At 36.8% G+C, this 25,335-nt stretch overlaps 1 protein-coding gene across 1 annotated transcript in view; it reads left to right on the top strand.

Moving 5' to 3' along the window:
* FBXL13 (F-box and leucine rich repeat protein 13) overlaps nt 1-25,335 on the top strand; it is an 83,975-nt gene that overhangs the window by 336 nt on the left and 58,304 nt on the right. The window contains exons 2-9 of the mRNA XM_082063318.1: nt 6,441-6,544; nt 6,821-6,914; nt 8,275-8,342; nt 9,792-9,946; nt 11,787-11,896; nt 13,797-13,892; nt 18,566-18,661; nt 20,148-20,283. Coding sequence (XP_081919444.1) covers nt 6,441-6,544; nt 6,821-6,914; nt 8,275-8,342; nt 9,792-9,946; nt 11,787-11,896; nt 13,797-13,892; nt 18,566-18,661; nt 20,148-20,283 — 859 coding nt within the window. The remainder of the gene's footprint in view (nt 1-6,440; nt 6,545-6,820; nt 6,915-8,274; nt 8,343-9,791; nt 9,947-11,786; nt 11,897-13,796; nt 13,893-18,565; nt 18,662-20,147; nt 20,284-25,335) is intronic.

Below are 25,335 nucleotides of genomic sequence, written 5' to 3'. Positions count from 1 at the left end.
GCGACCTCCCCTCCCTCCGAAGGGTCCCCCTTGCCCCTCAGCAGTGCCCCGGTGCCGGCTCGTCGGGTCCCTCAGGTGTTTCACACCCCTGAGGCCGCTCTCGGCTGGTGTGGGGCGTGGGTTTGTTCTTCTGCCTGTTAATAGCTTGCTTCAGACAATTCGTGAGAACTTCAAAAACAGAAACAAGGTGGAACAAGGTCATTCTACTTCTTAATCCATATTTAAACTCAAACGATGTCTGGAATGAGGGCAAACACAGTGATCTGCGTTGGCACCCTCCCTAGATGTGCTTAAGTTCTTTAGTTTTGATTACAGAAGTACCTCCAGGTTTCAGCTGGATACTTCCCTCCTCGTTGAGCGCTGTGGCTATAATCCAGTTTTTAGTGGCCTGTCAAAGGTGAAGATGGTGATGGACCACGTCTCAGATGTCATGTTGATGGATTAGTGGCTCAGGAGTAAATAAACTTCCATGAAATGTTAAAGAGTAAAACTGGCACAATGTAAAGGGCTGCGAGTTGGCGGGTTTGCCTTTAGGATTCTTACCTGATTCTCTGTATTTATTTGGGTTCCTTCCTCTTTATCTCTGACACATTCACCTCTGCCAGGTTCAAAGCCTGCAGCAGCTGTTTTTTGGTTTCCTTTACACAAGGCACAATGCACAAATACAAGTTTAACAGACGTCCTGATACTTTTATGCTACCAAAAATAGATCCCATTTGCAAGCAGCTATTACAGCCAGGATTTCCATGGAAACATTAATAAAGAAATCTTGAGCCAATTAGAATAATTATAGAGCAGCACTGCCACGCAGACTGAGTACATTTCCTAAGAGTCTATCTCTTGATCATTGTTTTGTTTTTTTGTTTGTGTGGTGGTTTGTATGTTTGGTTTTTGTGGTTGTTTTGGGGGTTTGTGGGGTTTGTTTTGGTTGGTTTTTGTTTTTTTTTTTTAAGCACAGAAAAACAAAGGACAAGATGTATCTGCGTGAGGTGTATTTCTTGATTCAGCACTTCAAAAGTAGCTCATGTTTACATTTCCAAGCAAAAGTTATAAACACCTCTATAGCAACAGTGGCATTAAGTTACTAAGGTAAAAATGAAAGAATTAAGGTTATGATTAAATGGAATTTCTAAAAAGATCCAGTTAAAATTTAGCCTGTGTAAGGTCTTTTTAGCATTTTTTGTTGGTTCTTAGAGGCTGGTGCTTGCCGAAATCTAGCCATATTTGCTATTTAATTTTATTATATTTTAATTTATTTATGAACTTACATTATGCTTCATGCAAAGATAAATGAGATTATACTGGTCCCTGTATCAAGGTACATCAAAACTGAGCTCAGACCTATGAACATTTATACACATATTCTCAAAATTAAGGATATAGAGTTCTGAAAAGGCCATTTGCTTAAGTCTTTTTGTAATTAGGTTGTGGTTTCAACATGGTCCAAACACAGCTGGACTACAGATAATCATACCCAAATAATTTGGGATTCCTTGCTGTGTCTGAGTCTTTCATTCCTGCCTGATTTCTCTCTTTCAATTCTCATCCAGATTTACTTTTAACCAGAATCCATAAAAAGTCATGCAAACTGTAATCCTGCAAACACAATGCGTGTGACGACTTTCCCTGTTGTTAGTAGCTATATTCTTACAATATGGATGCAGAGCTGGCTTAAGATTTTTCTGCCATGTGATCCAAATGAGTTTTGCTACGAGGGATAAATGGCTCAGTGGTAGGAAGAGGAATGGGGTGATGGCTGGAAGAGAGAAGCCTTTGAGAGAAGCCAGGCATTTGGCTCTGAGTTAGCTGAAGGCTGAGCCTTCTGGCCAACCCTGGAGTCCTTGAGTGATTCGCACACCCACTTCTCCTCCTCTTCCCACCATGGGAACAGCAGCAGCAGATCAGACTTTCGGGGTCTCCAGAACAGACCAAGTTGACAACCGTTTTGTCACAGCTTTGCGTCAGTTTCGTTACCACTGCTAATTGCTGCTGCTCACCTTGCTCCTCCTGAGCATGGCAGGCTTTTCCTGTCTTGGCAAAATGCACCTGGTTTTAGGGTGTAGTCTCTTATTGCAGGTAGAGATGAAATAATGATGTTTAATATTTCTAACACTGCATTGAAATTCAAGCAAGGTGTTGTGGAACAGCTGAAATGTATAAGTGGGAATGTAGTTTGAACTTACAGTGAACACAGCACTGGGAGTATGAGGCTGGGAAATAACAAACGTTTGTAGCAACAAATCAAAATAACAAAATTAGTATCTTTCTAGGTAAATTTTTTTTTGGTATATTGATCTCACATACTACTTCTTGTAATAGTCATCATCATCGTAATGCTTAGAAAGCTAGGTGATGACTCAGGTTGTTATGTTGTGCAATTTGCTGTACGTTTGTCAAAAGATGTTCCCTGCCCAAGCACCTCACAAGCTGATGGTGAGTCAGCAAATGGGTGTAGGAAACACAAACGGGCACAAAACCGACAAGCGCATAGTGTTGGTGAGCAGGAAAAGGCAATAGGCACAACACATCAAACCAACTGTGGTCAAGGGCTTTTAGCCAAGCTTCACAGAACACAGAGATTTTGTGGAACCTGTTTAGTTCATTTTTCAATATTCAACAAGAAAACATACATCTCAATTTTAGTAGGTGCTTCTGGAAAAGCATAGAGGGCCTGCAAGAAAACAACAGGAGTTGTTAACAAAACTACAGCCAAAGGCACCTGCTGGTTCTGGATAGCCCATGGGGTTTGGGAGAATCATTTGGGAACAGGCTGCCCAGGGAAGTGGTAGAGTCACCATCCCTCGAGGTGTTTTAAAGACATATAGATGAGGTCCTTAGGGCCATGGTTTAGTGCTAGAGTTAGGCTGTGGTTGGACTCAATAGTTTTGAGGGTCTCTTCCAACCAAAATGATTCTATGATTCCATGATTAGGTTTAAAACTTGTTATGTCTCTCATAAGTTACTATTGGATATATGCTGTGTTAATGTGTCCAGGACTAGGAGTAAGCAAAAATAATGAAAACATGCCACTGTTAACAATTTTTGGTAAAAAAGAATATGTTGTGTTTAGATCACCTGATTTTTGAGGCACAGAACTTACATCTTGAAACTTTTTGCTTTGAAAAACTTTTTTAGACAAGATGTGGATGTTTCTTTGGCCTCTTAGGGAACATTTTCTAAGGCACAGCTGATAGTCATCGTCCATGCCACTCACTCATGTTGTCTGTTTGGTGATGGAAATAAGTGGAAGTTGCTGTTTAGAAAATGTCTGTTAACATCAACAAAACTATTTCTCTGTGCATTCAGGTCTTTTCAATGATAAAAAAATGTTATAGTTGAAGAGTTTGTAAAACTCGTTGGATGTCAGTATCAAATATTTTATTCAGATGATGAATATGCTGATTCTTAATAGCTCTCTTTCATACATGAATAAGAATATATATATCTGTAGGTATGACTATTTTTAACAGTTGCTAAATGTGCACAGGAAGGGATGCTAAAAATGGTTCTTCTATTACTGAGCTTTAAGCTGAATGCTGCATGATTTTATGACTTTTCCTTTGAACTTTTTAACAACAGCTGATCTTTTTCAGGTTGATGAATAGAAGCAGTTCATATGAAAACCTGACCTAAATATTTAATTCTTAGTAGCACTGCAGCATTTAATTTTCTTTCTTTTTCTTTTTAATTTTCTTTTTTTAAATACTTGTTTGGTAGCTGGTCAGCTGGAGGTTGTGATGATATGTGACTAATGATCATTTGACATATCAGTATACCTTCAGCTGTTTACTGTTATGAATGAATAAAATATATAGGTTGAGAAAAATTGTCAATGGACTGTTTCAGGTTGTTGAGAGTCTTGTAGAAGTCCAATAGAAATAACCAGACTTGTACAGATTTGGCTAATTGGTTTTGGTCACCTGGCCCACTCACTGAAGTGTACCTGAATGAGGATTAAAAGCCCATGTTTTGCAAGTCCTTCCTTATTTAAGTTTTATAAAGGAATTCTCAAATGTTAAACAGACGCCTTGCACTTCAGTATGTGTTTGGATAGTTTGGATTTCCTGTGTTGGAGACGTTTCAGAACATCCAAAGGAAAAAAAGTTGTTTGTATTTTCTTGAAAAAGGAAAAAAAAAATGTAAACAACACTTTAAATACTAAAATATGGCATTTGTATGGCAGACACGTACTGGTTCACTCCAGCAGAGGGAGTAGCCGACCAGCATTGGGATTGGCTTTGGGAAGTCGGTCCATGGGAAAATTTGTGATGAAAGCCATTGAACTGCATGTGTATTATTTAGAATTACATTATATAGCATGAGTTATTATGATCTAGTTGAAGATGTCCCTGCTCATTGCAGGGGGGTTGGACTAGATGACCTTTGACAATCCCTTCTAACACAAACGTTTCTATGATTGTGTGATTTTATGATTTTATGAAAAGTGATGGGTTTATAATATTTTCTTAATATAGTCAACCATCAAGATATACCTTGCAAATTACATTTTTGTTAAGAAGATTGAAGAGATGCCAGGATTGGAATCAGCATGTCATTTAGAGTTATAAATATTCAAGGTGCCTAAACTGAAGACAGTTGCCTTTTGCTGTGTCTGTGCATTCAGAAATATTTTTCTTTGCCTTTTCATATTTGTCTTAACTTAGAATCATAGAACGACTTGGGTTGGAAGAAACCTTCAAAGATCATCCCGTGCACCCGCCCTGCCATGGGCAGGGACACTTCTCTCTAAATGGGGTTGCTCAAAGTCCCGTCCAGCCTGACTTCAGACACTTACAGGGATGGGGCATCCGCAACTTCTGTTCAACAACCTTCAGAGATCCCTTCCAAATTACATTATTGTCTGATTCTGTGTCTGCATCATATTCTGAGGAGCAAGTGGAAGGCCTTTCCAGCACACCAAAATTCTCAGGTTGCTCCTGCCGCTTGCCCTACTCGCTGTTGCTGCAGAGCGAGGGCCCACTGGCCAGGTTGCCTTTGCTTACCCATGTTGTGTGTGACTTTTGCTTTATATTCTTAGCATGGTTTTGATTTAGAGCCTTCCTCTATTCCCCTGTCCTCCCACCGTGCTTCCTGATAAGGATTCAAGCACGCGCTCCACATTACTTTAATAACAGCAAGAGGCCATGTCTTGAAAGGAAATTAGTATTGCATCCTTTGAGTTCGTACAGTGAGTAAACCATTATATTGTGGTGTTGTCTTGATCCATCAAACATGTAGCAGTTGCTTCAGACATTTTCTGATTTTAAAATTTAGGTTTTCATTTATATAGATGAGTTGCATTACAGTAATAACAAGTTAGAATCAATATGGATGTTAGAAAATGAAGACAGTATTTCTGCTCACTGAGGGCACAGGTGAAAGGCCAGGGTTTGGGAAAATGAAACATCAGTGGATGGTGAGATTGCACAGTCAGGATTTTGAGCAGACACTGAATGGCAAAACTTAGATTTGCACCACCCAGTTACTTCATGGAGGTGGTGGTAGTGAAAGTGGGCGGAGACAAAGAAAACGTGTCAGGGCTGGAAGAAAATCTGAAAACTCAGATGTTGTATTTGTGATAACTAATGAAAGCCAGTTTCTTTATAACAGGCAAAGGGAAATATGAACAAGAGAGTGCATCCCAGGACAGCATCGTTTGCATTAATGTAGATTAATATCTAGTTGAAGATACACAGTCGTGTTTTGAAATTTTTACCAGGCACAAAAACTTCTGGTTTATAGTCTCCATTAAATATTCACTTGAATAACTGCAATTTGTGCATATACTTTAAAAAAATCAATATACTTTGGATGTTCTTGCTGTATGCGAGCTCACAATCCAAAAGTAAATTATCTATGTCCGTTAGCTGAAGACAGCTAAAGGGCAAATGAGAAAAATGGTTCATCAGTTATTATGCATTATTACTAAAAGATAATGCAAAGTAGTGTGATAACACAATCCTGGAAAGTAAATATTTTTTTTAAACTGCATTTTGTTTTCAGTACTGGTTACAAGGTCGGTTTCTGCTCATGCTTCCCATTCAACATACTCTTTACTACATGGGGTTACTCTTGTTTTAATTTCTGGTTTTCATTAAGTAAATAGAATTATCCAATCTTCTGTGTATTCTTCTATTCGCTAATTCTCTAATGCACATTAAAAGCAATAAAATTCTTAGTAGGAATTGTTTAAGAAATACTACGTACCTTAGAACTATCCTAAACCCAGTGCTTTGAAGTCTAGCAATTGGAATAGGCTGATGCATGCAATATTACCTTTAAAAATTGAATTAAAGGGAAGGTAAGTGCTAAAAAGAAATGTGTCTATTTTATAGTATTTTAAAAGATGCTGGTAAACCTGTGTTTATTTTAACTGTTTCCTGTCTAGATGCTACTTTGCTGTTGACACAGAGGTGTTAATTTGCAGTTTCTTTTTGCAGGTGCTGCTTTGTGGCGTAATTGCTATGCGTCCAGAAGATCCACTTAAATTTTTAGAAGAAAAGCTCAGAGAAATAATGGAAAAGGGATTAGATGCTGTCTTCTGGTACATACTAAATGTTTGTGTGTGTGCTCTGTGGTTTAGAGTATTGAACTTGGACTTCTAAACCGTGCTCTAAGAGTAGCAATAAAACATGATAATTTGTTTTCGTATTTTATAAATATGCTGTAGGTATTTGTAATGAAAGTGATATAGGTCTGAATCTTTTAATAATAACATTATAATACCATAAAATGTAACTATAACCTATTAGGTAGAGAGAAAAGATACTTTTGGCGGGGGATACTAATATGGTTAATATAATTTACATCTCTTTTAAAGGTGTATGAGTATTGATCTGTCCTTACACCCCAAATTAAAGAGGATTTCAGAAACTTTCCTGAACACCGTTTTTGGACTAGACGGTGAACAACTGGTAAAAATCATTGAACCTTTGCATTAACTCTGTGCTGTGAACAAATATTCTGATGCAGAATACTGATATCTGTTTTTAAGGTTTCTCATGTAACTCTTCTATAGCTAAAGCAAAGAATATGATACTTGCATTACTTTCTATTGATACTGATTTGTATCCAAAAACTAATGTCAGCAGAGGTGAGCATAGCATCTAAAGGTGTGGCAGGGAACAAGTAGTTCATATTTGGTCATAATTTAAAAAAAGAGTTCCACATAAACATGAATCTAGTTTCAAAAACATGTTTTTTCTATGCATTATGTAGTTTTACTTAGGCTGATTCCTAAAATTACACTTGAACTGATAAAGCTTGGAAAATGCTATTGATGCTAACAATTAATAGTTGCAGTTAAGTGCAGTATTAATGCACATAAAGCAATAAGGAGATAAACATTTTGGTTTTACTGATCCAAAAAAGTCACCTGTAGAGGAAAAAACCTGTTATTTTAAAACATTAAGAGAAGGAGGGTTTTGCTGTATGACCAATGCAAGGAAGCAATTTAGTCAGCAAGATGTCATGCAGCATGACCAGATATTTTTCTTAGTTACCTCTGTACAACTATAGTAAATTTTGTCTTCCCATAGTAGATGTGTACTATGGGTTTATGGCAATTTCATTTCAGCTATTCCCTCTTTTACGAACCACTCAATTATTGTATTAATTAGTCTAAAAGTGGAATGGTTGATTTATACAGTATAAGTATACAGACGTGTCTCAGTCAAATCCTCTCATAGATTTTCCTGGATTAAGAATAATGAGATAAACCCCAGTACTTTCTGAGGCCCAATTAGTATTTGCATATTCAAAGGACCATGTTTTCTTTTACAGGGATATTCTTAGCCCATAGTCTCACACAATTACGGTTTTGCAGAAGTTCAAACATTTTTATTAAAACACCTATGAGTAAGAATCATGTGGTAAAAGGTTTACATAACAATGGGCTATGAAAAGATTCTTGCAAAGAGTAACTAAAATATTTGTTTAATATGCTAAATTGGTGGTTACAGCTGATCAATAAAAGAATGGGTATGAGGAATGAAAAGCTGAATTTCAGTTATTGAGCTTTCCCTCAAGTACACGTTAGTTCTGCTTTGTATGCTAATTTAGCTTTAACTTCTGTGTGTAAAAACAGAAATGTAATTTGGTAGCAAGGTACTTCTGACTTTACACAGAAAGTTATACTTGAACATTTGTCTCTTTAAAACAGATACTTTAATTTGCACCAGTCAACATGGAAAGTACAAGATTTGGGGTTTTGTCTGATTTAAATATTAAATATTCATGATACAGCACTGGTTTGTGTACTAATGATTTGTTCAGGTGACTGAAGAATTGTGTGCCAAAGCACGGGGCTTTTACAGCAGAAACTTAATGAAGCTGTATTTTGGGTAAGTATTTGCATTTCATATATACCTCGGGAACATCTTAGGAAAAATATTTTACCAAAATAATATTTCTGTAGTTCATTTCGGGGAGGAAAAGTTTTCATTTTAACAGATGAATGTGAAGAGAGAGAAGAAAATTAGATTTGACTTTATTTTTCTTCAACAATGTTATTCTATGTTGAAATTAGTCAGTTCTGAGTTTCTGCCTGTTCCAGACCTTAATAAAGTCGTTTGACATTTCTGTACTTTAATCAACTATATTTGCCAAGAATACGGTAGTATACCCAGGAATAAAAGAATAATTTGTGTTTGGGTCTGAAAGTAAAAGATCTGTGTTCTGTTCTTGCTTTGGTTTCTTTTTTGCTTGGAATTAGGTAATCAATACTTTATGTAATTCAACTTTTCCTTTTAAAAATGGGGATAAGACATAGATATGTTTTAAGATATGATAATTACAATGAATGAACTTGTTGATTGATTTCTTTGTTGCAAGCGTGTGTATCAAAATTTAGTGATCCTCCATTTAGAATAGATAATTTTGGGCTATTTTGTTTTGAAAAGCACACAATGCTAGTTATATAGGAGGTACAAATCTACTGAGAATCTATCCTACTGAGAATCACCGAATTGATAGGAAGGAGAAGATTTTCAGGCTTTACTGTGATTAGCTTTGGTAAACATTAATCTAGGCAGCAGCATTTTGAAGATTGTCTGACCTACAGTTTTGTTTAATTATCACAGAAGTTGGACTGGAATGGTAGAATGTTCCATTTATAATTGCTCCCAATTATATTAAATGAGGGCGATTTTGGCAAATGAAAGTAGTCATGTAAACTCTCATTTATTCAGTAGTCTTTCCAGCAAATCAGATATGGAGAGATAGTGTATTTTAGTATATCAATGACATAAGAGTCATTTAAAATACATTTTTGTTCTGAATCTAATTATTTCTTATTATTTAGCTTAGAAGATAAATGGAATTTTTACCGAAGGTTAAAATTGCTGGATATAAATTGAATTTGTATTCTATTATATTACATTTTATTTGTATGGCCAAGAAAATTTAAATAGTGTTTAAGTAAATTCCTGCATCTAGAACTTTTACATTATTTTTCTCTAAACGCTCAAATGTCCTCTCATAAATACAGATCTGTAAACTGAAGTATAGCTGACAGCAGCAGGAGTGGTGGAGGCAAGTTTTTATTGCTTGATACTGTACAGTGTTACAAACAAGTAGAAATGTTATTAAAATGAGTGAATGAATTACTACTGAAAAATATTATCAATGCATATTTTATCTAAATTATAAATAACAAACACCAGTTCTATTCAGAAGTTTATCTAGTTGAGCTTGACTGCTTTGTATTTTACAGCAAATTGCAGATTTTTATAGATTTTACTTCATTCAGGTTGGGAGCCATATTAAATTACTCATTCTGTTTTACAATTCAGAGGATGGATGAGATATAATCTACAGAAAAAGAACAAAAGGAAAAAGGCAAAGCAGAAGATGGCTCTAGCAGTAGTCCATTATAATGTCCACATATTAAGAGTTATTATACAGAAGTGGAACATGTGGGTGCAAATTGACAAGGAAAAAATGGCATGTAAGTCTACATAGCTGCTTTGCACAAGACAAAAAATACATGTGATATAATATAAAATTGGGCTGTAAAATTTAAATATGCTTGGTCCAACAATTCATCTAGCTATCTTTTTTCAGAATGCCATTCACTGTTTGACCTGTGGTGACTTGTTGTTGTGATTGCAGTGGATTGTGGTTCCCTGGGTTCTTTGCTAGGACAGATGGTGCTGGTGCTGTTCTTTGCTGGTGCAAAGCGGGTGGGGAGGGGTCAGGGACATGGAGGGTGGGCAGGAGTGCAGGGGGGAGCGAGTCAGGATGCTGTGCTGGGGGGTGAAGAGTATGGTGACAGGGATAAAATAGGAGGGATCACAGAGCTGGAGCCTTGGCTTCAGTTAGAGGGAACGTGTGATGAGAGGTGAGGAATGAATGGGTGGAGGTCAAAATAAAATAAAAGGAGTCAGGAGACAGAATAAAAGAAATACTTTGTTCATACTGCCTGAGACTTTGTGTTCCACAGGTCCTGTGGGAATGAGTTATTTTAAATGTCTTCTTTAAATGTTAACCTGAGTCCACCCAGATGGAAGTTTCAAAAAAGTAAAGAATGGGCCACAAGCACTACCTATAGCTTTGGGTTTGAGCTCAGGCAGTTATGTGTGACTCAAACATTGCTCTTACAGAGCTGGAGGCCCAAGCTGTTGTCTCACTCCCCTTGACACTTTTCAGAGACTTCCTATTCCTCCCCTCCTCTCCCCTTCCCTCTCCTCTCTTTCAGCCAAGGCACGTTTTGTCCATTATAAATTCACAGAGGTGGAGACATCTGGAGGGCGTAGTTGCACAATATATTTCCTTCCATGGCAAAGCTGACATATGGAGAAATGCCATTCAGTCACTCTTGGCTGTGTGACTGTTCATTGACTCTTGATTAGTAGATAAGTGATTCTATATTGTGTATTTAATATATAAAAATTTACATTTTAATCCTTTTGATAGTGAAGAATGCATGTCACGTTAATTAAGCTTAGTCCTTGTCCATGAGATACGATTATATAGGGCTAAGCTACTTAAACAGCTGTATGTTCTTGAAAGTATCAAGTAAGAGTCTCTCTGCTCCCTTTGTAATTTATTGCAACTTTTTTTACGAAGTTAACTGACAAAAAAAAAATATTTGAATGATGACTTAAGTTTTTGCAGAAAATTTCACTTATTTCCACTTCTTTTTATTTAAGTGGCTGTGAAGAGCATTGTATTTTGATTGCATTTGTAACAGCTTTTACATATAGAAGGGCAGTTATAGTATTCCCCGTGCTGTTTTTTTCTTTTTTCCGGACTAAAGAAAATTCAATTACTTCCAAACTTTTCTTAAAAGTAATTTTTTAAAATGTTTGTATTAATTCGTAATGAACACATGATCTTTCACAAGCTGCTTTACTGTCCTTTTATATTCAACACTGGTGTAACATTTAGCACTTGACTTTACTGAATTTATTCTTACAACTTTTGACTTCTATGCCATCTGAAACATTATTAAAGTTTTGTTATTGTATTTTATTCCACTGTATATATCTTGCACCTCTGAGCTCTGTGAAATGATTGGATTATTTGGTAGATCAAACTGTAGATCTGTAATGTCTCATACATAACTCTGATAAATTGGAAATATGTCATGTTTATGCCTTGCCTGCTAACTTGAAATCCTACTGCAATGGTCTTAATTATATGTATTGCAAAAAGTTATTTGTTTCCTTACAGAAGCCGAATTGGATAGCTGTTTTATTAAGAAGTAATTTGATAGTCATTCATCTAAAGCATTTAAATTGCATACTTATTCTTACTTGTGGTCCTCATATTGGTTATAATTTCAGTGGCAACGAAGAGATTGCAACAGATCTTGAACAAAATATATTTAAATGCAGTTGTGAAAGCTTGGCACGCAGAGGCCCACAGTTCTTTGAAAACAAAAGCATATTTTGAGGTATGAAGTATGATAGTTTAAATATATTAAGTTCAGTGATTAAAGATTAACTCAATTAATTCCAACTGTTATAGAAAAACAGCTCTGTAAATGTCAAATGAAGCATTTTAGTGTACTACTACTATTAACTAGTACTTACAGTGTTATGAGAAGCAGATCATTACCTCCATGCTCTACCAGTAAAAGTTTGGTCGTATCTTAAGCACCAGAAGGGACTGAGTGTTGTTGTATGTTACCAGTGATCCAGCCGCCTTGCATCAGGTGGCTGGTGTCTTAGAGGCAGCATTACTAGTTGAGATGATAATCAATAAAGATAATGCCTCTGGATCCCTGTCACCAGAATCCTGCAGAGGGAGGAGAAGCCACAGTAACCTCATCTGCTCCCAAAAAGCATGGGGTAACCAGCATTGTCATCACCTGAGAGCAGGCAGCATGTAGACAGCCCCATGTGCCCCCCACAGCCCCATCTGGTCTCACTGTGAGAAACAGCACTCTTCTCATTTATGGGGAGGTTTCTCCTGCCAAGGAAGACAATGCCAGAGCTCAGTGAGATGGTCAGCAGATACCACATGGGGAAGGGGAGAAATGGAAGCTGTAGGACCCAAGACCCAGCTGCTGCTAATCACAGTCTCACAGATAAAGCTCTCCTGCTGTAGGATGGTCAGAACTGAAACCAGCTGTGGATAATCTATCAATCACTGGCTGCCAGACACCAGTTATCAAATCCTTCCTGCAATAAACCTGTCATTAGTCCTGCTTCTTCCTTGTTCTCTCAGATTAGTTGGTAGACTCTCACTTTTGGTTTTGTCTGTTCTCCCCCCTGTATGTTTTCTTTCTCTTTTTTTCTTGCTGGGATCTTAAAATACTTAGAATATTAGTCTGACTAGATTCAGTGCACAAAAGATGTCCTGTTTCTGGAGTGTATCAGGGCATTATTAGGGAATAAGATTTTTAAATATTTTCTGTTAATAATAGTTGCAAGTGTTGGTTTGACTTCCATAATTAGATTGGAATGCATATAACAAAAAGCATGTATCTGAATCATTTTTTTAATTGTGTACTTTTTTGTTGTGTAGTAATTTTGGAGTACAACTGAGTCACCTAAATGTAGGTTTCTGGTGTAATTCAGCATGGCCTGGAATATCTCAGGTCAGACCAGACAGGCCTCCAGCTTAAAGCTCAAGAGATGCAGGAATCCTCTGCTAGTCCTGTGTCATAGCTGCCAGTCTTTTGTGGATATCTTGGATAACTCAGGGCGTCGAGATGACGTTAACTGATTTTAAAATGCAAAATGAAACCTTCCATGATTATACTATGTACGCAATTTAATGGGGCTTTCCATTTTCATTATTCCTAATTTCTCCTTTCCTGCATATTTCCTCTTCTCTCTTCCCTGTAGTAATATTCAAATGACAACCAATTTTATAACCCCTGAAACTCTTCTGTTTCTAGAGCTAGAATAAAAGGAGATTCAATGTTACTCGTATGTTGAGATAATATATGAAAAGTACTTTAGTACCTTTCATGCAGTATCCATTGTTGGATACAATACAACATCAGAGAGATTTTAGTAGTGATACCTTTTGAAGACTTGTCTGAAAAATTTGCATCTATTAATAGTATGTTTATGTCACATTGTGTGTACACAATATTTTAGTTTGGAAATACAAATGGTCTCCTATACCTCTATATTGTATTGCTCTGATGCAAAAAAATGAGATGCACCTTAAAACTATGATTATTCTCAGTAATAGCAGTTACAAATGTTCATGGATGTGTAACTATACAGAGATTTGAAAATAAGCAAGTTTAATTTCATTTTTTAATATTTAAATGTATTTGAAATTTTGAACTTGTCATTAAGATAAAATTATGTTTCTCTTGTACCATCTTTTTTCAGAGTTTGGCAAAGGAGAGTCAGGAAGGCTGTTTGGAATCAAATGATCTTACTGTTGGACATAAAACTTCCCATTTACCAGAAAAAGCCTTATTACAGGTTTGTGACAGTTGGTGTTCTTTTTAGTTTTTAATATGTACATTTCATAAATGGTATATATAACGTTTTGTTGAAAATAATGTGTTTGTGCAATGGAAAGGAAGGCTCCTGTTTGCCTTGTTCACTTTGAGTCAGGTGGAATCCTTTGAAGGATGGTGATGCTGTTCTTTCTTTCAGTGGCACCTGATCCTATTCTGCGTGGCCTAACCTGATGTCCAGAAGCTTATCTGAGCTGAGATGGAAAGAAAAAGAGGGAGACTCAAAAAGAGAGAACAAGAAATCAGGAAATCTGTAGGACAGGTAGAGAGTGGAACTCCTGGTAGAAGTAAAGGGGTTTGTTTGCAGTGAATAAAAGCTCATAAGCCAAGCCCCAAATGTGACACAAAGCAGTTTAATTTTCTTAAAAGTACAGAAAAGACTGTATGGACATTATGCAGCTGCTTAAGGCAGAAAAAAAAAAACTTGCTAGGCCAGAAAGTGAGAGGAGAGGAATCTACTGCAAGGGCACACTGTGTAGGGAGAGGTTTCTGTCCAAACATTTTTATTCGGTTTGTTTAAAAGGTTGCTTTGTTCAGTATTTTTGTATCCTTGCAAAAAGTAACTTTAGAGAGTGAAAGCTTGTTAATATGGTGACTGCTAGAAAAGAAGGTAGCTCTACCCACAAGCAATAAGATGGATTTGTGGCAGTATTTCAGAAAAAGAACAGAGTTATTAACTACTGATTGTAGGACCTTCAGTTACAGAGGCCAGTTCAACTAAATTATAGGTTGGTTACTGACAATAATTCTCATTGAGGGATACATTGGAACTACTTACTGCTAAAATATTTTCATTTTATCTTCTTATTTATAAGCTTTAATTTGCCCTACCATGTCTTTCCATTAATTTAACACTGCAAAAACATTAAAATAGTATTTCAGATAAATGTGATATTATTTTCTTTTAAATAGTATGGACTATAGTGAACTCAAAATACAGTTTTTATCCAATAAAGTCTAAAATCCAGATGCAGAGACTGAATTTTAAGCATGTGCATAATGCCCCTGACCTCACAGGGAACTTGAATCTGTAAGCTAAATCATGTACATACTTTGCAGACCTTCCTCACCAAAAATACAGCATTCTCTTGTTTTTCTTGATGTTATCTGTATGGGTTCCAGTTGTGGTGCATATGGTCTTCATGGATGTGAGACTGATTTATTTTGACTTAGGCCTTTTGATGGGGTTTAGTCTGTGCTATATTCTTAGTACTGACTCATTCAGTAACAAGAGAACTTCTGCTGTCAAATGACTCAGATATGGGCCCCTTGCACAGCAGTAGTGTCTCTCCTAAAAGATTTGCAGGTCATGATACTCATACCTCTCATTACTAAGACTTTGATACATGTTAAGGAAGAATCTCTAATATGAACCTCTCCTTCAGAAGCAGTGCACTCAAAAGGGAATGTTCTTCCCATACGAGTGTAAAAACCAGTAAAATAGAGAGATTAATTTACCACATGAGTAGCAGAATGACCAAAACTTGATCTACAGTGCCACCTCCTAATGTTCTCTTTCCTAGTAAGGTAGTGTTGTATGCTACAATAGCAGTATATATAAAAGATAGTATTATATAAGATTATGTGTATATATAGTTTTTTATATATATATCAAAGATAGTATTATAACTTACATGTGTCCATACTTATCCATCTTGTCATACATAGAAATAAATAAGTATTCAAGTTTTCAGGAATTCTGAGGTCATAGTAGCATCTTTTCTTCATTAAAAACCCTGGAAAAGTGTAATCTTTCTGTTAGTTCTATAACAAACAATATTGACAGTATCATTCATTTTTTGATAGCTTGGGAGAAGTCTATTTATTTTGTCTTAGTCTTTGTGCCTAGGTTTTTTTGACATCCAAACCATGAGCTCAAAATATAACAATTTTAAGGTATCTTCGTAGGTTGCCCTTTTTTGAGGTCACATCATCTTCACAGTTACATGTGCTGCTGTCGCAAGGAATCAGAGCTCACAGACATAAAGACTATGCACATGAAAACCAGAATCCGGATATTAACATATCCAAAAGAATGACAGTTATTCTGAGGTATGTAGCCATGCTTTTTGATTAGGGCTACAGACCAGCTGTAAAAATACATTATATAATTTTCTCTTCTGTTTATATAGAAATTTAATTTTATAGCCTATATAAATCAATACTGTCAAGTGCTACTTTAGTGGCTTAGCAGAAAACATTGGTGTCTTCCATTTCCAGAGCGATACCTCAGAGCTAGCTCTGAGGTCTGGAGCTGAAAAGCACAGTAGTTTGCCGTTTTAGACTTTGGCCCCATCCTAGTGTGTATTTTAATGTGCATTTATGAGGAGAATGAAGTAAGAACTGAGAATTCTACTGATTTGAATTGGAAATAATGTTCTAAAGAATTAGAAGAAAGAAAATTGTGTTATCCATACAGATCACAGAAATATGGCTTAAAAATTGTATACAAATATGCCATTGTAGGAAGATAAACTATCTTTGTTTGTATTAAATAGCATTTGCATGTCTAAAATCCAAAAGCTAGAGCTAAGGAAATTGTGTGTCATAAAAGAAATCAAAACTAATGATATCACTGCAGTGAAAACACCCAGCAGGTAATAAAATGCAAAACAACAATAGGGTAAGGTGAATTTATAGGGAATATTATTCAAAACTCCATTGTAGTAATGACAATGTTGAGTTTTTCACTAGAGGGTGATCAATATCTGTTGGATTTTCAGGAAACAGTAAATAACAATAACATCTTTGAGTATTTTCAAATCTGCTGATTAGTTAAAGAGATCTTTAACTAGCTGTATGCCCATTCTGGAATATGCTTTATTTTTGGTCACGGTTCTTTTCTTGTGACTGTTCTGCTCCTGTGCAAAAAGATATCTGTTAGTTTTTATTTACTGCTGGGATAAGATCCATCTTCAGGGCCAGCTGGAAACCATTTGCTTTGTGAATTACAGTTTCCTAAAAAAGTCAGTGGTACCACAATACCCTAATGTTGAGTTGCTGTCAGAAAATGATTGCTGTGCTTTCAAGCTGGCTACTGTGGTCTTGACCTAACATGAAATAAATGTTTCAACAGACCTTTTCAGAACAGAAAATCAAAAGGTTACTAGGCAAGGGAGTGTCAAATTAAAAGCCTTGCTTTTGTTTTTCTAATATGAAACTAAACCCTGATAATGAATAATAATACAATCAGTATTTTCTTTCTCATTCTAGCAAGCCAGATAGATCTAGTTATTCAAATACTTTTTATGAGCTGTGTCAAAAGTCCTTAGAGTTTTAAATTAGATTGAGTTTTGAAGTTAAGGGAATAATCAGAATTAAACAGACTTTTGGTTAGAGAAGCCTGTGATGGATCCAACTATAATTATCATGGGATACAAGTCTTTGGAGGGACAGGGTATACAGAAGGAATTTGTTATTGAAAAAGGCCTACACATTTCTGTACTTAAGAAATCAGTGTAAGATACCAACGGCATTCTGAGACACTTAAATATCTTTAAAATGAGTGTGCCTGTAGCAAGCTTTCAAGATTCCAGAATAAAAACATAAAGGCGTAAAGCCTCACTTTTAAAATTGGTTTAAGTAGTTTATTTGAAGTGAATAGAGACAGTTTGTGGAACAGCAGCATATTTTGAGGAGCAGACAAATTGCTTGGATGTATTACCATGAGATTAAATGCTAGTGGTAAAAGGCGCATTATCAGTGATTTTCCTGCCTAATTTGTCATTTTCTAGCTAAAGAAATAATAGCTTTTGGATTGTTTCCATAGATTGAAACAAAAAATATTTTAAATCTTGGTAGAATGCTCTTGAGATTTCTGCTTGTTTCTTTTAATTGAACTTAATATCTATGATAAAAATAGGTCCTAGCTGATATGTTTTTCAATCCTGTTCAATCCTGTTTCAATCCTGTTTCAATCCTGCACAGAATATAAATCAGGTTAAAAAGTTGATGTTATCAAGGGAATATTTCTCTAACAGAAACATATATTTTATTATAACATCCCTTTTTGATTCTAACAGTTTTTTTAGTGACTCATGTATTATAATGCATATTTTGGTATAACTGAGGTACCCGCACTTCGGTACTCCATGGACTCTACACTTGCATAGGTGGTTACTCTTTCTTCACTTCTTAGCCATGTTGATTACCAGAAGTGAAACAAAATTTACAATTATTTCCTTACTTTTACAAAGGTGTTAGGTGTATTGTTTGGAGTCCCAATACTCATTTGAGTCTCAAAGCCTCTGTTTGACTCAGGAATTCTCTTGTGCCTGTACAGTTTGAGTGAACTCTGTACAGAGCATGCATTCATTTTTCTGGAGCATATTTCAAATCATACTTCATGTACTTCTATAATGAAAACCGGGTTTCATTGTATGCATTATTGTATGGTAAGTTCTATAACTAATATGGAAATACTCTTCTATAAAACACACTGGTATCTTTGCTATGTTTTCTGATATCTCACTGTTAAGGTAAATGTCTTAAGTACTAAGCGCTTTGAAAATGTGTGTTAATAAAAAGTATTTAATTTGTTGTTTAGGATAGGTGAATATGAAATATGTTTAATATGGCAGTGCTTCTTATTTAATATAGTTTTTAATATCATGTATGTCTGGTTTTCTGATGCAGGTTTTCCATTATGTAAATTTAGTTGATCTGGCAAGATGTGCTCAAGTTAGCCAAACGTGGATGCTGCTAACACAGAGCAGTTCATTATGGAGTCATGTGAGTAAGATAATCACTGTCAATATTTTATTTCAGTTTTATTTATTTTAAAAAGAGTGAGACATGGAGGTAGTTTCAGAATGCTAAATATCTAGGATAAAAGCTTTATACCAGGATATGACTTGTTTTACTCAGCTACATTAATAAAAAAATAGGAGCAACACAAATGAAATTGTCTGTGATATATCATTAAAAACAGTGGAACTGAAAGAGAATTGGCTTGGCTATAGCCCACTAAATTTCAACAGTTAAGTGAGGTGTCTTAGGCTCCCCAAGTAATCTAAACAGGCACTAGACGACTAAATGGGAGTTGTAAACTCAGTTACAGATACTCTGAGGCTACTTGTATTTGTTCTAGAGAGACTCTTGTCACCCCTAGAACAAGTGGTGCAGACCAGCTCCCTTCCATACGCATGAAGTCTTAGAGTTCCTGAGTTGGTCACTGTGTCTCCAGAGCACATGTCAGTGCCCTGGGTACTGTGGTGCATCGTCTGCCTTAGCAGCCCAGCTCCCTGGCACACATATTTCAGTCAACTTGCCTTCTAATGCACATTGTGTGACCATGCTAGCTAGATTAAGGACAGATTTTTAAAAGTGTTTGGGCACTTCAAACATGATTTAGTCAGATTTTAGGCCCTCAAGTCTGAAATTACAATTACAAAATATTCTGTGCATTTTCTGCATAATCCCAGTCCTGGAGATGTCTAATCTGATAGGACTGGACCTGGAAGTTTGTGATGATGATGGTGATCAAGGAGATTGCTTTTCTCTTTTCAAGGAGGTTGCTTTTCTCTTTTTGGCTAGAGCTGCATGGCCTGCAGAGCTTGGTGTGAAGAAGCAGAAGCGCTGCTGCGCAAGGGAAGGCAAGCTGGTTGCCAAGGGTGCTAGAGGGCCATGCAGGAGCAGTGTCCGCCACTGACAAGGGATACAATCCCACAGAACCTGAGCAAGAAGAGCAGAGGGGGTCCAGTGAGAGTGACCAGGGTCAGCTGCCCACCAGAGACTGCCAGCCAGCCCTGTAGGGAACAGGAATCTCCACGGTCGAGTCAGAAAGTGAGTTCCATGAGTGAGGGTCAGGGTCAACCAGACACGTGGCTGGACACAGACATGCCTCAAGTGTGGTTCAAGGAAAGACTGAAGGCAAGGGCATGAGCTTAAGGGCAGCTCCTGGGCCAAGTGGGAAAACCCCTAATGAGGCTTCTTCAGCTCTTTCACACAATGAACTGTTTTTGCAATGGTAGTTCAGGACTTGCCTCAGCTTCATAAATACCGTAGACTCATGTTTCCTCTACATTTAAGTATTTTTAGTCAGATGTCTAGAATTTTTATATATGTAATACACAGACATTTCTGTGTTTTCCAGACTATTGATTCACTGTTTACATAGAACTTTATACATTTACTAGTGATTTTCATAATGATGTGTATTTTGTATGTACTATTTATTTTTAATACTGAATTATATATAAATTGTTTAAATTTTTAGATCAATTTTTCATCAGTGAAGCATAAAGTTCAGGACCAAGTAGTAGTAAATATATTGCAGAAGTGGCGTCTATATGTATTACGTTTGAATCTTCGAGGTTGCTATTCTCTTCACTGGCCTAGTTTTAAAAGTATCAGTAAGTATTACATGTATTTTTAAAATGTTAATTCTCTCTTTAAACTGTGTCTTCACCCTGTCTTCATTATTGCCCCATTTTATTGCCTATATTCTTCTCTGTACGTCCAGCCATAATGAAGCAATTAGATCTGTAAAGTTACCTGTGGCTCCCCTTCCTTCATTACAGTCTTCAGGCCCAGCAATATCCGTAGGTCTGAGTATTGCTAGAATGCCATAGTGTGGTTTATATTATGTGTAAAATGCTGTAATATGACAAACAAGATTGGAATGCAAACATGTGCTTAAATATATCAGAATGCCAGAATCCAACTCTACTGAGATAATTATCACAGAATCATAGAATAGACCTCTGGAGATCATCTAGTCCAACCCCCCTGCTCAGGCAGGCCCACCTAGAGCAGGTTGCCCAGCACTGTGTCCAGATGGCTTTTGAATTTCTCCCAAAAGTGGAGACTTCACAGCTCCCCCAGGCAACCTGTGCTCAGTTCCCCTCATAGTAAAAAAGTGTTCCCTGATGTTCAGGTGGCACCTCCTATATTTCAGTTTGTGTCCACTGCCTTTTGTCTCCTCTGTCACTGGACACCACTGAAAAAGCCTGACTCCATCTTCTTTGCACCTGCCCTTCAGGTATTTGGGTACCTTGGTAAGAGCCCCCTGAACCTTCTCCAGCTGAATAGTCACAGCTCTCTCAGCCTTTCCTGATAGGAAATATACTCCAGTGCTTTAATCATCTTTTTGCCCATTCTTGGACTCTGTCCATCATATCCATGTCTCTCTTGTACTGGAGAGCCCAGAACTGGACATGGTACTCCAGGTGTGGCCTCAGTAGTGTTGGGTAGAGGGGAAAGATCACCTCCCTTGACCTCCTGGCAATACTCCTCCTAAGGCAGCCCAGTAAGCGATCCACTTTCTTTGTAGCAAGGGCACATTGCTGACTCACGTTCAACCTGGTGTCTACCAAGACCCCCAGGTCCTTTTCTGTCAAGCTACTTTCCAGCTGGGCTGTTCCCAGCATGTACTGGTCCCTGGGATTCTTCCTACCCAGGTGCAGGATTTTGCACTTGCCCTTGTTGAACTTCATGGATTTCCTACCAGCCCATTTCTCCAGCCTGTCAAGGTCCCTCTGGATGGCAGCGTGACCTTCTGCTCCTGGTTTGGTGTCATCTGCAAACTTGCTAAAAGTACACTCTGTCTCATTGTCCAGATCATTAATGAATATGTTAAACTGGACTGGCCCCAGTATTGACCCCTAGGATATACCACTAGTTACTGGCCAGAATCCAAGCATGGTCCAAGGTATTAATGTGGTGTTCAAGGTTTAGCACAAATAATAGGTACTTGATTCCATTGCCAAAACAAAGTCTGTTTGGATATAGAAAAGTATCTTGGTCCTTCCTGGTAATGTGTGGAAGTGCATGTGACCATGTGATCAGAGTTTAATTGCATTTTGCAATAGTTTCAGGTCAGAAATCTTTTTCTCCATGCAGTTGTGTGCTCCACTAAGCAGAAAAGTGGGCAGGAAAAAAACAGTCTTTATGGTCAGTGTTAGAAGGTTGACGCTGGCTGTGGAAGTGTACTTGATTTGTGAAGAATTACCTGCATCTTAACTGTCATTCAGCCATTTTATAATGAAGAGTATCTCATCTTGGTAGTGTTTTAATGAGAAAAACTCTCTGCTACAACTATGCAAGATCCCAATAAATGTTTTTTATTCCTGGCACAGCTTTACTTCAGTATTTCTCAAGCAGAAGAATGTTACTGATCAACTTTTTTCTAGTCTACATTTGAATTGAATGCAAATGCTTTAAAAAGAAGATGTTTTCATTTTCCAAAAAAAAAGTGTATTTTGAGACTATAGTTCATATTTTTGAGACTATAATTCATTTGTTATTTAATCAGCTAATAAATGATTGAAATTGCTGATGCAGCTTATAACAACTTCAGTGTGTTTTCTTTTGGTTTAGAAAGGGACTGTGTAATTGTGAGTGAGAACAATTTGCTCTCTAGAATGGTGATGGAAAAGAAAAACTGGCTGAGAATAAAAAGTATATTTGATCATGGTCTTGGCTTTTAAATCACAGGATAAAATAACATTCTCGATGATATCATCATACAAGTTGTTTAGTGAAATAATTTGATATTATAATGAGCTTTGGCAACTAGTAAAGAAAGCAAGCCAAAATAAATCATACAGAGCCATGTCAACTCCATCCTAGCGACTGTACTTAGAAATGTTAAATCCTTTTATGATTTTGTTTTCCGTAGGTATTTGAGTGCAAAACTAAAACCGTAGTATTTTTAGTTGTGTTTAAAGCTGAAAACATGTAAAGAACAGTTGCAATAGAATTAAATTTAATATACCTACTGCCTTTTCTATCACATTGTTAAACTGATTCCTATCTAGTTAAAATAATTTAACTTACAAATATCAGCATGTTGGTTATACCAGTAGGAATATCAGTAGGCTGATGGCCATCCATTTCCATTTATCTTACATATCAAAGACACTAAATTCCATTTGCGTATCTACAAACTTTGTATTTTCCATTTTTGTTGATAGGCTCAAAATAAAAAATTATGTTGATTTACATCTTCTCAGTGCTATTAATTTTAAACTAATTGTGATGAATCGTGTATGATGATCCACTGGGGCTTCTAGAAAACAGGTATTTATGAAGCTGTTTCTTCTAGCTTTGAAGAAACCTAGTAGTTCTTTTTAAAAATGAAATACATTTATGTCAGTGTACTGGTGCTATTCAGATTAATAACCTAATCCTTCTGTTAAAACTCATTGATACCAATCACACAGCCCACTTGTGCCATTCTTTTCAAACTCTTGTGGATGGTTTAAAATTGCTGCAAAACTCTTCCTCTATCTTTTTTTAGTGATTGGAAATAATTTTGAAGTTTTCTTCCTTTGACATTTCTTCAGCTAACAAACCGTGTCGAACTGTCTGTTCAGTTATAGGCTACAGATGTGATGAACCTTTCCATTCAAAGTTCCCCAAGCTACAGTTATGACCTCATCTTTCCAAAGAAATCCAAGATTACACAGATTTTGGCAACATGTTTTTATTGTTAATGGTAAAACAGCGATGATATTAACTAGGATTAAGGTCTGTTTGGCTGGCTAATCATGTTATTATTTTTTGTAAATTAATTAGCTGCATTTAAAAAAAATATGTACTGCAACTTTGGTAGGTGGTGTATGCATGAAATAGTAATCATTGTTTAATATCTACATATGAATGTTATATGATTCCAGCTCAGACTGTCTTTGGCAAATGAATGTGTTATTGTGCCAAAGAAAAATGAGTGTATGAGATGCATGGATTGCAGCTCAGCTGTTTGGGGTATTGTTCCACCCCCTCAGTGATCTGAGAGAATCATTTGACTTCCATGTGTGACTGGGAACTGCATTTAAAAGCTGCCATTTATATTCCTAGTGCAGGAGCTAAAATTTCCTCAGAAGCTTTTGGAGTGTTTTATTCCCAGTAGCAGTCACAGTATCAACAGACCTATCTGCTTTTCCTGCATTCTGTCATGGCAAAATGGTGCAAAATCATATTTTCTGTGTTTCATGTGTGCTGTGTAGAGAGAGGTTATCCCTTTGGGCAGCACTGCTAGTACATAGGCTGTGTAGCAAGAAGACAATGCACCATCATGCGATGATTTCCTGGGTATGGACAGAGAAAAAAGGGGAATCAAGAGAGAAGTTACTGAAAGAAAAGACTTAAAAAGCAAATAAAGGAAGAGGAAGGCCCATTAGTTTCTTTTAGACATGAAGCTACGGCTGGGACTCTTGTGATTAAATAGTACAGAAACCAAGAAATGTCAACATTAAATTGTGGTTTGTGGCTGTGGTGTTTCATGGAGGATGTACTTCAGTTTACAGCACATTTTGGAGAAGCTCAGAGAAATAGCAATTAACCCTGTAACACTGAAGTTTTTAATCAACTGTTAGTTGTTTCCCTCATATGTTTGTTTTTCAAATATATTTTTGTCTTTTTCTGTGGGCTGCCTCCTTCAGTACTATCTTCATAGTTCCTATATGCTTTTCATAGTTCCTATATGCTTCTCCTGTTCATACAGTCTTTTCTCAAAGAATTTGCTACCAGATACTGTCAGGAGAATATACCGGCCCATATTACCCTTGCTCCAATCTAGTACTTCCATTCTTGTGTTCTTATATAACAAATATATGCAATTGCAATTTCTGTCTACTCTGCCACATCCTCAGTGTGGCTGTCTGAAAATGCCAATGTGCAGAAAACCCTAATGGATTCCAGCTCATGGGTTTTTTGTTTGTTTGTTTAATTATAGGAAACTAAACTGCCATTTGAATACTACTATATCTATTTGAGAACCCAGAAGAACACAGAATGACCACATACCCCGCTTAACTCTACCTTCTACTGAGCAATCATCCAATTTATCACTGCGACCCCCAGGTTTTAGCCTTGGTTCTAAGAGGGACATTTCATGACCTGTTTAGGAATCCTCAGGGCCTTCAAACTAGTAATTTACCACAGTTAAACCACTGCTTGTGGTCCTCAGTTTTATTCCACTGCTTGTCCAACTGGTGACCTTTTGCTGACCAGAGATTAGAGACCTCTAACCCAGCTTTTATCCTGTATTCTTGAATTGCCTCTGGTACCCAGACTTTAGCCTAGCTCAAGCTAGGGTGTTTTTTTGTTTCTTTGTTGCTATGTTTTTTGTTGTTGTTGTTTGTTTGTTTGTGTTTGTTGGGTTTTTTGGTAGTTTTTCATATACCAACTCTTTGCAGAAATGAACCCAACATGGTTTATAAATTCATTTTTTCCTACTCAGCTTTTCTCCATTGCCTGTGCTGCCAATAACAGATGTTCTGCTGTGGTTCCATTGTCTGTCCTTTTCAATCATTCTCAGTAGCTTCATTCTGTACTGAAATAATCCTGCAGAATTTAAGAGGAGGAGGAATACTTCATTTATGTGAGATTTTTTTTTCTTTTGGCACTTTTAAGTTTATTGAAAATGCCCCATATTACTGGCTAAGTGGGATATTCGTGTG

The sequence above is a fragment of the Streptopelia decaocto genome (genome assembly GCF_964273445.1).
Source record: "Streptopelia decaocto genome assembly, chromosome: 1".
NCBI classification, from domain to species: Eukaryota; Metazoa; Chordata; class Aves; order Columbiformes; family Columbidae; genus Streptopelia; species Streptopelia decaocto.
This window is presented reverse-complemented; position numbering and strand designations above follow the sequence as displayed.